Genomic DNA, 15,415 nt, shown 5'->3' on the forward strand with positions numbered 1-15,415 from the left:
CTTAAACTGTGGCACATCCAAACTGTATCACTTTATGAGTGGCCTTTTGGTTAATGTTCGTACTGAACACGACGCCAAGTGCCGTCTCCTGTGCCGCCTGTACACGATCTATATCCCTCTATTCCCTGCACCACGATTATATCTGCCTCCACCACCACCACCCCTGGCAGTGCGTTCCAGGCCCCCACCACCCCTGGCAGTGCGTTCCAGGCCCCCACCACTCATGGCAGTGCGTTCCAGGCCCCCACCACCCCTGGCAGTGCGTTCCAGGCCCCCACCACCCCTGGCAGTGCGTTCCAGGCCCCCACCACCCCTGGCAGTGCGTTCCAGGCCCCCACCACCCCTGGCAGTGTGTTCCAGGCCCCCACCACCCCTGGCAGTGCGTTCCAGGACCCCACCACCCATGGTGTAAAAAACATCACTTGCCCTGGATATCTCCTTTACACCTCCCCCCTAACCTTATAGGTATGTATAGAGTCATAGAGTGATACAGTGTGGAAACAGGCCCTTCGGCCCAACTCGCCCACACCGGCCAACAATGTCCCAACTACACTAGTCCCACTATCACTAAACCTGTCCTATCCAACCTGTATGCTTTCTAGTGTTTGGCATTTCCATTCTGGGCAAATGTTTCTGGCTACCTTATCTATGCCACTCCTAATTTTATACATTTTATCAAGTCTCCCCTCAGCCTCTGACATTCCAGAGAAGATTAAAAAAATTATTTTGTCCTGTATGAGAAATTTTAATTTTCTCTGATGCTGGTTAAATTATATAGAAAATAAGTGCAGGAGGAGGCCATTTGGCCCTTCGAGTCAGCACTGCCATTCATTGTAATCATGGCTGATCATCCACAATCAGTAATCCGTGCCTGCCTTCTCTCCATATCCCTTGATTCCACTGGCCCCTAGAGCTCTATCTAACTCTCTTTTAAATTCATCCAGTGAATTGGCCTCCGCTGCAAAAAAAGATTTTTCTCACCTCAGTTTTAAATGGCCTCCCCTTAATTCTTAGACTGTGGCCCCTGGTTCTGGACTTCCCAACATGGAGAACATTTTTCCTGCATCTAGCTTGTCCAGTCCTTTTATAATTTTATATGTTTCTATAAGATCCCGTCTCATCCTTCAAAACTCCCGTGAATATAAGCCCAGTCTTTCCAATCTTTCCTCATATGACAGTCCCGCCATCCTGGGGATTAAACCTGGTGAACCTACGCTGCACTGCCTCAATAGCAAGGATGTCCTTCCTCAAACTGGGAGACCAAAACTGCACACAATATTCCAGATGTGGTCTCACCAGGGCCCCATACAACTACAGGAGGACTTTTTTACTCCTATACTATACACAGCAGGCAGTGAAGAAAGCCAAAGGAATGTTGGCCTTCATAACAAGAGGAGTTGAGTATAGGAGCAAAGAGGTCCTTCTGCAGTTGTACAGAGCCCCAGTGAGACCGCACCTGGAGTACTGTGTGCAGTTTTGGTCTCCAAATTTGAGGAAGGATATTCTTGCTATTGAGGGCGTGCAGCGTAGGTTTACTAGGTTAATTCCCGGAATGGCGGGACTGTCATATGTTGAAAGATTGGAGCGACTAGGCTTGTATACACTGGAATTTAGAAGGATGAGAGGGGATCTTATCGAAACGTATAAGATTATTAAGGGGTTGGACACGTTAAAGGCATGAAACATGTTCCCAATGTTGGGAGAGTCCAGAACCAGGGGCCACAGTTTAAGAATAAGGGGTAGGCCATTTAGAACGAAGATGAGGAAAATCGTTTTCAGTCAGAGAGTTGCAAATCTGTGGAATTCTCTGCCTCAGAAGGCAGTGGAGGCCAATTCTCTGAATGCATTCAAGAGAGAGCTAGATAGAGCTAAGGATTACGGAGTCAGGGGGTATGGGGAGAAGGCAGGAACAGGGTACTGATTGAGAATGATCAGCCATGATCACATTGAATGGTGGTGCTGGCTCAAAGGGCCGAATGGCCTCCTCCTGCACCTATTGTCTACTCAAATCGAGACGATGACTGTTGTGGGATTGACTAGTATTTTCTGCATTTTGTTTTTAGTTCAATATATATCCAGCATTTACAGCAGTGTATATTCAACACTTCTAGGTACATCTATAGTGCGCTACAGATACCTCCAGGTACATCTACAGTGCGCTCTGGTGTTCTCGTTTATTTAGTTGGCGAGGAGAATTGAGGCGGCTGAGGGATTCGCTGCGAGACCGACCTCAGACAACCAGTGAGTGTGTCAAGCTGCAAATCAGTTTAGAGATCCAACGTGGAAACAGGCCCTTCGGCCCACACTGACCACTGTTCACCTGAGTTCTATATTATCTCACTTTCTCATACATCCCAACACACTAGGGGCAATTTACAGAGGGCCAAACAACCTACAAACCCATACATCCCAGAGTGGTGAACCTGTGTAATTCTTTGCCACAGGAGGCTGTGGAGGCCAAGTCAATGGATATTTTTAAGATAGAGACATTCGTGATTAGTGCGGGTGTCGGGGGTTATGGGGAGAAGGCAGGAGAATGGGGTTAGGAGGGAGAGATAGATCAGCCACGATTGAATGGCGGAATAGACTTGATGGGCCGAATGGCCTGATTCGGCTCCTATCGTTTATGAACTTGTAAATCGGAGCACTTGGGGGGAAATCCACATGGTCACGGGGAGAACGTGCAAACTCCACACAGACAGCACCAAAGGTCAGGATTGAACCTGGGTCCCTGGTGCTGTGTGGCAGCAGCTCTACTAGCTGCACCACAGTGCCGTCCGATCTTGTACAATAACAAGCCTCCACGATCACTTTTAATTTAGACCATTAATGAACTGACCTACAGTGATTTTTTTTTCTCCCCCCCCCACCCCAAGAGAAATTATCATCCTTAAGTATATTGGCCGAAACTGTGGAATCTAGGCAAGGATGTTATTCCTTGCATTCCGAGAGGCATAGGGGTGATCTGACAGTGTATAAAATCCTGAGAATAGAAATGGTGAATGCAGAGTCCTTTACCCAGAGTAGGAGAATCATAAACCACAGGACACAGGCGAGAGGGGAAAGATTCAATAGGAGCCTGAGGGGCAACTTTTCCACACAGAGCCAGGTGGGTAAATGGAACCAGCTGCCACAGGGAGGTAGTTAAGGCAGGTACAATAACATGTGAAAGACCCACGGACAGGTATGTGGATAGTTTAGTTTATTTAGTTTTAGTTCAGTTTATTGTCACGCGTACTGTGAAAAGCCTTTGCTGCGTGCTAATCAGTCAGTGGAAAGACAATACATGATTACAATCGTGGCGTTTACAGCATCTAGATACATGATAAGGGAATAACATTTAGCGCAAGGCAAAGCCAGCAAAGTCCGATCAAACATAGTCTGAGGGTCTGTCCAATGAGGTAGATTATTAAAGGGTTGGACACGTTAGAGGCAGGAAACATGTTCCCAATGTTGGGGGAGTCCAGAACCAGGGGCCACAGTTTAAGAATAAGGGGTAGGCCATTTAGAACGGAGATGAGTAAAAACTTTTTCAGTCAGAGAGTTGTGAATCTGTGGAATTCTCTGCCTCAGAAGGCAGTGGAGGCCAATTCTCTGAATGCATTCAAGAGAGAGCTAGATAGAGCTCTTAAGGATAGTGGAGTCAGGGGGTATGGGGAGAAGGGAGGAACGGGGTACTGATTGAGAATGATCAGCCATGATCACATTGAATGGCGGTGCTGGCTCAAAGGGCCGAATGGCCTCCTCCTGCGCCTATTGTCTATTGATAGTAGTCCAGGATGGCTCTCTGGTTGTGGGAGGATGGTTAAGAGGGAAACGGGCCAAACATGGGCAGGTGGGACTGGGGTAAATGGGACATGGACAATGGCCTGTTTCCGTGCTGCAAGACCCGAAGGACTCTCAGAAACCTGGCCAGCCATGTTCCTATCAGAGAAAATGTTCCAAGAATAAAGGAAAGGTAGCTCCTGTTCTCTCCATTTAGCAGCTTTTCCCCCGAGTCGCAAGAATATCACATCCTTCAAACTTCAAGAACATAAGCCAGTCAGAAATGTGATCTTCAGCGTTTATTAAAACCTTTAAGTCCATAAACGACAACAAAGTTACTGTAGAATTAATCGCATACAGCTAGCATACAACAGCATGTCCTCAGTCTAAATGAAATACAAAAGATTTTAACATTTTCATACAAAGGAACTTTTAAATTTATTAATGTGACCTTACATTTCTTTAGTTACATAAAATCTGTGACAGCAAAGTATCGTTTACTTGCCTTGCACATACGGGTAAATATGCGTGGATGGATAACCTGCTGCTGGTGCCAGCCTTTTAAGGGACATTGTTGTGCAAATGTTTGACAGCCAAGACAACAAACAGAATGTTTGATATTACAGCTCATACTGGTAATGCAAATGACTACAGAGGCCTGACTCCACGAGTGCCCTTCAGGTTAAGAGGATACTGTGTCACTGGTTTCCTTCAGTGCTACCACAAGCAAGCACGCTGGTTCTGGGCCAAATTGAGATGGCCTGTTAAAACCCGTCGCTTCTCGTGCCCGTAAACGTCGGAAGCAATCTGAACCCAGCCTACGAAACGTGCAGGAAGGAACTGCAGATGCTGCCTCACGCCGAGCGAGGATGGAGGCAAAATGCTGGAGTAACTCAGCGGGACAGGCTGCATCTCTGGAGGGAAGGAATGGGTGACGCTTCGGGTCGAGACCCTTCTTCAGACTGAGTCGGGGGAGAGAGAGAGAGAGAGAGAGAGACATAGACATATAGTAGGGTAAGGTGTGAAAACACAGATCAAATGGGACAATGCTCAAGGAATTGTAGAGTGGCTTGGGGTCGACCCCATTCTTCTCTCCAAGGATGCTGTCTGCCCCGCTGAGTTACTCCAGCATTTTGTGCCTATCTTCGCCGAATCCAGCCTACTTCTGTACAGAAGAAACCATTTCAATTTAAACCGTTTGAGATTTGTTTCACATACATACATATACATGTATGCGAAAGAAAGATCAAATCTGGGGTACCACAAATGTACAAATAAAACTAATTTGATTAAAATGAATTGGTTAAAAGTGTCAGCATGTAGAGATTTGCTGAATCCATAATCTATGACTCACCAACACTGAAACTGGAGGGGGATTGCTTAAACTAACTCATGAAGGCTAGTCGTAACTGAGGAACAGATTATGTCATTATATGACAATGCACCTACCCAACAGCTCAACCTCATGCTTGCAAAGGCAATGCTCTGTTCCCAGAGACACAAACATTCATATATACATATATATAGTGTGTATATATATATATATAAATGGTAAAGATTGTGGAAACATGGCAGTTGTTAACTGTGTTCAGTATTTGCAAAGCATGAATCGAAGCGTTCAATAATTTTTATTTCTTTGAAGCCAGTGATTAATTTTTTAGTATTTACCCAAACACCATTTGAGCATCACGTCGCTGCGCCTGGGAATCAAACACAACGCTGGCAGTGAGCATCGTCATTTGTGCAGCATCTTCAACACAACAGAGGGCTCAGCGGAGAGACAGACAGTGCGTGGGCTCACTGTGCTGGGGTGGGGTGGGGGGGTGGGCGGGGGGGAGAGGATCCATTCACAGTGCCACTCATCCCACGCGGCTTTTACAGCTTCTTCCCACTTCCACTCGGCACGGCCCGCATCTCCATCGGTACCTGGCACTGCCCTGATATCCCTTCAGTTTGGAGTACGCTGCTTGCAACGGGAGCCTTGCCTTTTGACAAACCCCCTTCCTCCCCTCCCCGTCATCCCACTAAACCCCTCCCGATTCCACTCCCCACCCCCCCCCGCTACCGCCCGCTAATGAACACGACACGACTCGAAGTAAATGTGTGGGGGACAAACGCACAGACTAATGGTCGGACATGCCGGCTTGACACAGCTAAAGGACGGGTGGCGGAAGCTAGCCTGAAGAAAGCCTACTGGCAGCTCTAGATTCGGGTGATGTTCCAAAGGATGCAGCATCTGGTAACGTTAGACTGGATCCTGCCCAGATGTGTACAAAAACAAAATTGGGAAGTGTGGCTGAATTTGCCAGTACAGGGGTAGCCAAGCCACAGGCTCCGCTCCCCCCTGCTCCAACCATCCAATTGATTCTATTTCATTTTGGTCCTGTCCAGGAGAATTGCTTTTTTTGTTCAGTCTATATATAAATACACAGAACAAGTACTACTTCCAAAATAAAAAGAAGGAAAGATGCCAAAGATGCTGTCTAGGTTCCGGGAGTCTGATTCTCAATCTCTACAAGGTAAGGTGTTCTACAACGGTGACACCTCAGACATACAGAGGGAGATTGTAGCTGGCAAGCACTAGAAGCAATGTTCAGCTTTCACTTTGGGCTAACTCACACCAAGTGCAAAAAAAAAAATCCTGAAACACTTGCTCTATCTTTACATTTATGTTACAAATGTTTCACTCTCTGCAAATTGCCTTATTTTTTTTTTGTTGTTTTAAAAAGAGGGGTGGAAGGGGAGGGGTGGTGGGTGGGTTTGAAGTTGGGGGGGTGGGGAAACAAAGTACATGACATAAAAGGCAACGGCTGTGGAACAAGAGGAAGGAAGGAAGGAAGGAAAACAATAAGAAAGTGGTCTAAGTTTCGTTTTGTGTTGAAGCACTGGTAGTGCTCTGCGTAAATGTGCGTGTGTGTGTGTGTGTGTGTGTGTGTGTGTGTGTGTGTGTGTGTGTGTGTGTGTGCGCGTGTGTGTGTGGGTGGGGGCTGTGCAACTGTGCACATCAACTATGGCGAGGGATCTCAGGCTTGTGGAATGAAGAAACTGTGTAATTGTTTCGACGAGTAAGATGGTTTCAGCTCCACCCCATCTGCTAGCACAGCACAGCACAGAGATCCCAATAGCCCTGATGGTCTCTTTCACTTTTCTCTCTCTAAAAATCAGCAAATTCTTTTGCGCATTTCTCGGTTAGGGACACACGGATGTCCTCCTCTTCATAATCATCGAAGTTGCTGGTGTCGCCCGGGCCCCGACACTTGGGGATGAACGGGGCTTCCACCTGAAAACAACACACACACGCTCGTAAGTTCCAGGAGCAGAATTAGGCCATTCGGCCCATCAAGTCTACTTTCTACAGAATGATAAGGTGCTGGTTGCCTGTGTTGCCTGTTCTTTTTCCGGAAATGACCGAGTCGTACATCACGGACACAGGCCCTTCGGCCCAACTCATAAGTTCAAGGCGCAGAATTAGGCCATTGGGCCCATCAAGTTTACTGAACCATTCAATCACGGCTGATCTATCTCTCCCTCTCAACCCCATTCTCCTGCCTTCTCCCCATAACCCGATAGCCGTACTGATCAAGAATCTAAGGTAGACACAAAATGCTGGAGTAACTCAGCGGGTTTTGTTTAGAGACCTGAAAAGTCACCCATTCCTTCCCTCCCGAGATGCTGCCTGACCCGCTGAGTTACTCCAGCATTTTGTGTCTACCTTCGATTTAAACCAAGCACCTGCAGTTTTTTTTTCCATAATCAAGAATCTACCTATTTCTGCCCTTAAAATATCCAGACTTGGATCCGTCTGCAGGCAATGAATTCCACAGATTCACCACCCTCTGACTAAAGAAATTCCTCCTCATCCTTTAATTCTGAGGCGGTGCCCTCTGGTCCTAGACTCTCGCCATCTCTCTGGATCTTCACACTGTCCTGACTCACCTGGAGAGACAGGGCACGTACGTGAGGATGCTATTCATTGACTATAGCTCTGCCTTCAACACGGTCATCCCCACCAAGCTCATCACCAAACTCCACCAGCTAGGCCTCAGCTCGTCGTTATGCGACTGGATCCTGGACTTCCTGCTGGAGCGACCGCAGGCAGCGAGAATGGGCCCGCACCTGTCCTCCACTATCACCCTGAGTACCGGCACACCACAGGGCTGTGTTCTGAGCCCCATGCTCTACTCCCTATTCACACACGACTGTGTTCCTGCATTCGACAGCAACACCATTGTCAAGTTTGCAGACGACACAACGGTGATCGGGCTGATCACCAACGGTGATGAAACAAACTACAGAACCTGGCGGACTGGTGCTCTGATAACAACCTGTCCCCAAACACCTCCAAGACCAAGGAGCTGAACATCAACTTCCATAGGTCACACAACGGGGAATACGCCCCGATCTTTATCAACGGGGACAGTGTGGAGAGAGTGTCCAGCTTCAAGTTTCTGGGCACTCACATTTCGGAGGACCCAACATGGTCCAATAACACTGCTGCGCTGGTCAAGAAGGCACAGCAACGACTGTTCTACCTGAGAACACTGAAAAAGTCTGGTCTACCCCAACAGCTGCTGACGACCTTCTACCGCTGCACCATAGAGAGCATCCTAACACATGGCATCCCTGTGTGGTACCTCAGCTGCACGGAGGCAGAGAGGAAAGCTCTTCAGCGGGTAGTCCATAGAGCTCAGAGGACTATCGGACACACAGCTACCAGCCTTGGAGGGGATCTACAACACACGATGCCTCAGAAAAGCCACCAGCATCCACAAAGACTCTTCACACCCCTGCAACAGTCTGTTCGAACTTCTACCATCGGGCAGACGATACAAGGCCTTCTACGCCCGCACCTCCAGACTCAGGAACAGCTTCATCCCCAGGGCCATAGCTGCTATGAACCGGTCCTGCTGAGCCGGATGGTCACATCGCACAGCGAACTGGCACAGACCTATTTGCACTTTATTCTGTTTTAAAACTGTTTCTAATTTTGTTTCACTGGGGTGTCTAAATTTATATTGATTAGCTAATTAATTTATTGTATCGTATGGGAGGCGCATTCCCAATCTCGTTGTACCCCTGTACAATGACAATAAAGATATATTGTAGTGTATTGTATTGTAGTGGAAACATCCTCTCCACATCCACTCTATCCAAGCCTTTCAATTGCAGGCGTCAGTGGAAAGGAGAAGGTCACTGCCTTGTGATTATAACTGTAGTGCAGAGAACTCTCAGCAATCAAGCATACTTTCTTCCAACAATGGTTGAACTGCAGACCACATTAAAACCACATACTAGCAACAAAAAAAACCCAACAAAAAAATCAAAGGAGAATATTTACTAATGCAATACAAAGAATACCGGGCATTTTTTCCCCTTGAAAATGCCTGCAATTGTCACAGGTTGGAACAGAGCACAAGCTCTTTCAACCCGTCAAACAGGCCTCCACAGACCGCACCGCACATCTGTGCACTTCATTTGCGTCAGGCAACGTTTTCATTTCCTGCACTTGCGGCTGACTCCAATTACCCAACCCCTCACAAACCAGGGGCAGCTGCCATCCGATCGCCCATGGAAACGCTCCCACCTTGCTCCACACGGGAATCCCACCTCGTGGGCCTATCCGGGGGACGCGCTCCGGATTGGCGACGGGGCATCCGGTGGGATGCTGCCAGATGTCCTGTCTCCACAAATGGGTCAAAATCTGTGGTGGTGAATCTGTGGCATTCTTTGTGGGTGGACGGTGGGCTGAAGGGCCAGCACAGACAGTGGACTGAAGGGCCAGCACGGACAGTGGGCTGAAGGGCCAGCATGACGGTGGGCTGAAGGGCCAGAACAGACGGTGGGCTGAAGGGCCAGCATGACGGTGGGTTGAAGGGCCAGCATGGACGGTGGGCTGAAGGGCCAGCATGACGGTGGGCTGAAGGGCCAGTTTCCGCACCGTCTCACTAAAACTGACAAATAAAATGGACTAAAATAGTGGAGCAATTTAGGGTAATTGATTTTTAGAGTTCCTTGTTGAATTAGAGTTGGCCACGTTAGTGGTGGAGGGGGGGAGGGTGGAGCTACCAACTGTTCACTCAACTGTTGCAAACACCCATTGGGAGGAAGCCAATGATCTCAGGCTCAACATGGGCAACTTGGTCCTTGCTCGGGTGAATGGTAGGCCCGGTGGATCACAGGTTCAGAGGGAGCCTGCCGAACGGTGGCCCGCGGCTGAATGGTGGACCCGGTGGATCGCGGCCTGCGGGGGGCGTACTTTGTACGCCTCGGTCTCACACTCTCGTAGCTAACAATGACCGTAGTTTAGTTTAGTTTAGAGATACAGCGCGGAAACAGGCCCTTTCGGCCCACCAGCTCCGCGCCGACCAGCGATCCCTGCACACTAACACTACCCTACACACACTAGGGGCAATATTGTATTTACCAAGCCAATTAACCTACATACCTGTACGTTGTTGGAGTGCGGGAGGAAACCGAAGATCTCGGAGAAAACCCACGCAGGTCACGGGGAAAACGTACAAACAGCACCCGTAGTCGGGATCGAACCCAGGTCTCCGGCGCTGCATTCGCTGTAAGGCAGCAACTCTACCGCTGCGCCACCGTGCCGCTCAGTTTTGGAAGGCAGCCAAATCTCCTATTTCCCACCCCAGCTCCTATTTCCCACCCCAGCTCCTTTCGGAGGTTGGAAGCAAGTACATACCTTCCTCTGGTAAATGGCAATCCAGTCTGTGGTGGCAAACCATTTGTGGTTCTTGATGTCGTTCACACCATTTTTGAGATTCCCATATCGTTTGGTCAGATCCACCTGCAGCAAGTTTCGCAGCAGGTCTTTCAGGTCTGAACTGAAGTGAGAAGGGAACCGTACCTGAAAACAAGGCAGTGTGTCAGTCCTGATTATAGGAAGCTCTGCAAGTTCGCAACTTGGAGCTCAGGGGCACCTCTGTATATCAGATTACCAACTGCACCAGGGACCCAAGAGGGACGAGGAAGATGTCTATAAAGTTATGACAGGCACAGATAAGGTGGACAGAATTATAGTTTAGTGACACAGTGTGGAATCAGGCCCTTCGGCCCACCATCGACAGAGGTCTTTGCCTTTGTGAGCGTGTGTGTGTGTTGTTTTCAGGTGGAAGCCCCGTTCATCCCCAAAGACAAAGGCAGCCAGCATCGTCAGAGACCCACAACACCCTGGCCACACTCTCATCTCACTCCTGCCATCGGGAAGATGATGTAGAAGCCTGAAAACTGTAGCGTCCAGGTTCAGGAGCAGCTTCTTCTCTACCGCCATCAGGCTACTGAATGCAACAACCTCCAATAAGTTCTGAACTGCGGAGACTTGGGGCATTGGCTTTGTCTTTTTGCAATATTATTGTTTGTTTGTATTTATGTGTTTGTATATAATAAATGCGTATATATAATAAATAAATGCATATACGCATGTGTGTACACGTACATATGCACACAGAGAACTTTTTAATTCTCATTTATTACATTGTTTTCAGACTATCCTTTACATATTCTGTCGTTCTGCTGCAATTAAGAATTGCATTGTTCTGTCTGGGACACATGATAATAAAACACTCTTGACTCTTATCAAGAACCTACCAATCTCCGCTTTAAAGATGCCCAGTGACGATGGCAACGTGACTGTCTGTGGCAATGAATTCCACAGATTCACCACCCTCTGGCAAAATAAATTCCTCCTCATCTCCTTTTTAAAAGCACGTCCTTTTATTCCGAGGCTGTGTCCTCTGGTCCTAGACTCTCCCACTAGTGTAAACATCCTCTCGGTTGAGGAGCCTTGTTGAGTCTATACGAGCTCCACATAAATGTTATCGAGTCAGTCCATCCCCTAAGCCCTACAATCTTTTCTTTCAGACACTTTTCCACCTCCCTTCTGAATCTTAATCTAATCTACTTTAAAGATTACCGTGGCAGCAAATGCTTAATCGTAACCTTTCTCTACGTAAAAATATTTCCCTCCATGTCGTGTTTGGTTTTCAATGAAGAGGAAATTTCATTCCATGTCCTCTAACTTCTGATTAATCTGCCAGTGAGCACTCATCTCAATCTAAGGTATCACAAAATGCTGGAGTAACTCAGCAGGTCAGGCAGCATCGAGGAGAGAGGGAATGGGTGACGTTTTGGGTCGAGACCGGTCTGAAGAAGGGTCTCGACCCGAAACGTCACCCATTCCCTCTCTCCTAGATGCTGCCTGACCTGCTGAGTTACTCCAGCATTTTGTGATACCTTCGATTTGTACCAGCATCTGCACTTATTTTCCTACTCATCTCAATCTACATCTCTTAGGATTTTAAAAATACTATAAGATCGCTATGTAACCTCTATTTTAAGGAGAGCCTCCTTTCCACGTGTGGAAACACCCTCTCCACATCCACTCTACTCAGGCCTTTCACTATTCGAGAAGTCAACTGGGAAGGCAAAGGTAAGTGTCTTGAATTTAAAAGAGAGTTAGATAGAGCTCTCGGGGCGAGCGGAATCAAGGGGTATGGGGAGAAGGCAGGCACGGGTTACTGATTGTGGATGATCAGCCATGATAGACATTAGGTGCAGGAGGAGGCCATTCGGCCCTTCGAGCCAGCACAGCCATTCAATGTGATCATGGCTGATCATTCTCAATCAGTACCCCGTTCCTGCCTTCTCCCCATACCCCCTGACTCCACTATCCTTAAGAGCTCTATCCAGCTCTCTCTTGAATGCATTCAGAGAATTGGCCTCCACTGCCTTCTGAGGCAGAGAATTCCACAGATTCACAACTCTCTGACTGAAAAAGTTTTTCCTCATCTCAGTTCTAAATGGCCTACCCCTTATTCTTAAACTGTGTGGCCCCTTGTTCTGGACTCCCCCAACATTGGGAACATGTTTCCTGCCTCTAACGTGTCCAACCCCTTAATAATCTTATACGTTTCGATAAGATCTCCTCTCATCCTTCTAAATTCCAGATCACAATGAATGGCGGTGCTGGCTCGAAGGGCAAGATGGCCTACTCCAGCACCTACCTTCTCTGCTTCTATGTTAACAACGTTATTGTAATCAAGTTTTACCTTTCCAGAGACGATCTTTTCGTAGATCTGTATCGGCTGGTCTGCGAAGAATGGAGGATAGCCAGCCGCCATTTCATAGATTAGAACGCCCAATGCCCACCAGTCCACCGCTTTGTTATAGCCCTGCAAAATGCACACACACACACACAAAATGTTCAGATGCTGTCGGACAGCAACTCTACCGCGAGGGTAAGAGCAAAGATCACATCATCAATTACATTTTCTGAAAAAGGAGGGGAGCAAAGGATGAGAGGGGATCTTATAGAAACGTATAAAATTATGAAAGGACTGGACAAGCTAGATGCAGGTAAAATGTTCGGGGAGACCAGAACAAGGGGCCACAGTATTAGAATAAAAGGGAGGCCATTTAAAACTGAGGTGAGAAAAAACTTTTTCATCCAGAGAGTTGTGAATTTGAGGAATTCTCTGCCACAGAGGGCAGTGGAGGCCAATTCACTGGATGCATTTAAAAGAGTTAGATAGAGCTCTCAGGGCTAGCGGAATCAAGGGATATGGGGAGAAGGCAGGCACGGGTTACTTATTGTGGATGATCAGCCGTGATCACAGTGAATGGCGGTCTGGCTCGAAGGGCCAAATGGCCTCCTCCTGCACCTATTTTCTGTTTCTAAGTGATGATTATCCTCCGAGAAACTGACTTTGAAGGTACACAGATCATACAGTGGGAAAGTTGAAAGAATGCTTCAGTACTGAGCAGCAAAGTGCACTGAATCTGGGTTGAAACAGGACAGATGGACAGTCTGAAGAAGGGTCCTGATCCGAAACCCCGCCCATTCCCTTTGCTGCCGAGGTGAGGTCTGCTGTATGATTTCACCGGGTTGTGTGCAAAACGAGGCGGCATTTGGCTGTACCTCGGTGCATGTGAAAACGTATCATTGAATCATTGAGCACCAAGCCAATGTCTCATCTCACGTTGTCTCAGAATCCTGCCTTTTGGTGTTATTCAAGTTGGATTACGTACCGGGCCCTGGTGAGACTGCACCTGGAGTACTGTGTGCAGTTGTACAGGGCCCTGGTGAGACCGCACCTGGAGTACTGTGTGCAGTTGTACCGGGCCCTGGTGAGACCGCACCTGGAGTACTGTGTGCAGTTTTGGTCTCCAAATTTGAGGAAGGATATTCTTGCTATTGAGGGCGTGCAGCGTAGGTTCACTAGGTTAATTCCCGGAATGGCGGGACTGTCGTATGTTGAAAGGCTGGAGCAATTAGGCTTGTATACACTGGAATTTAGAAGGATGAGGGGGGGATCTTATTGAAACATATAAGATAATTAGGGGATTGGACACATTAGAGGCAGGAAACATGTTCCCAATGTTGGGGGAGTCCAGAACAAGGGGCCACAGTTTAAGAATAAGGGGTAGGCCATTTAGAACGGAGATGAGGAAGAACTTTTTCAGTCAGAGAGTGGTGAAGGTGTGGAATTCTCTGCCTCAGAAGGCAGTGGAGGCCAGTTCGTTGGATGCTTTCAAGAGAGAGCTGGATAGAGCTCTTAAGGATAGCGGAGTGAGGGGGTATGGGGAGAAGGCAGGAACGGGGTACTGATTGAGAGTGATCAGCCATGATCGCATTGAATGGCGGTGCTGGCTCGAAGGGCTGAATGGCCTAATCCTGCACCTATTGTCTATTGTCTATTGTTTTATTTATACATAAGATGTGGGTTTCGCTGTGAGGGCTATAACAATTTCCCTTCCCTGACGCTGAGAGCGGCTTGGTGCTTCAATGGTACTTTGCTGACAAGGTTTGTGTGGCATAGGCCAGCAGCTTAATCAAGGACCAGTCTCACCCCGGCCACTCCCTCTTCTCCCCTCTCCCTTCGGGCAAAAGGTACAGAAGTGTGAAAACGCACACCTCCAGATTCAGGGACAGTTTCTTCCAGGCTGTTATCAGGCAACTGAACCATCCTACCACAACCAGAGAGCAGTGCTGAACTACTATCTACCTCATTGGTGACCCTCGGACTATCCTTGATCAGACTTTGCTGGCTTGACCTTGCACTAAACGTTACTCCCTTATCATGTACCCAAACACTGCAAATGTCTAGATTGTAATCATGCATTGTCTTTCTGCTGACTGGGTAGCACGCAACAAAAGCTTTTCACTGCACCTCGGTACACGTGACAATAAACTAAACTAAACTAAACTTGTGTCCCGAGAGGTGCAATCCAATCGTAAGCTTACCTTGCTGAGAATAATCTCGGGTGCCAAGTATTCGGGAGTTCCACAAAGTGTCCAAGTTCTGCCCTTTACCCTTTTTGCGAAACCAAAATCCGTGACCTGCGAGAGCATGGGGCAAATGTGAACTTCAAGTCAAGTCAAGTTTATTTGTCACATACACGATGTGCAGTGAAATGAAAGTGGCAATGTGCAAAAAAAGAATTACAACTTCAAACCAGTCCCTTCTCTCTGGAGCTTACAATTATGGTTTTAAATAAAAACTGGTTGCTGGAAATTATTGGCAGGTCACCGGAGAAGTTAATGCTTCAGACCACTGACATTTGATTGAAACAGTCCTGAAAGATCATCAATCTAAAATGCAGTTTCTGTTTTTACAGATGCTGCCTGAGCTGC

At 47.7% G+C, this 15,415-nt stretch overlaps 1 protein-coding gene across 1 annotated transcript in view; it reads right to left on the reverse strand.

The window, feature by feature from the left end:
- Positions 1-4,045: 4,045 nt before the first annotated feature.
- Positions 4,046-15,415, reverse strand: part of LOC144598239 (cAMP-dependent protein kinase catalytic subunit beta) — a 139,713-nt gene continuing 128,343 nt past the window's right edge. Inside the window, exons 7-10 of the mRNA XM_078408129.1 lie at positions 15,026-15,121; positions 12,831-12,953; positions 10,466-10,630; positions 4,046-7,045 (exon numbers count right to left, since the gene is read on the reverse strand). Of these exons, the coding sequence (XP_078264255.1) occupies positions 6,920-7,045; positions 10,466-10,630; positions 12,831-12,953; positions 15,026-15,121 (510 nt within the window). The 3' untranslated portion in view covers positions 4,046-6,919. The remainder of the gene's footprint in view (positions 7,046-10,465; positions 10,631-12,830; positions 12,954-15,025; positions 15,122-15,415) is intronic.

This window comes from Rhinoraja longicauda, chromosome 11 (assembly GCF_053455715.1).
Source record: "Rhinoraja longicauda isolate Sanriku21f chromosome 11, sRhiLon1.1, whole genome shotgun sequence".
In the NCBI taxonomy this organism is placed as follows: Eukaryota; Metazoa; Chordata; class Chondrichthyes; order Rajiformes; family Arhynchobatidae; genus Rhinoraja; species Rhinoraja longicauda.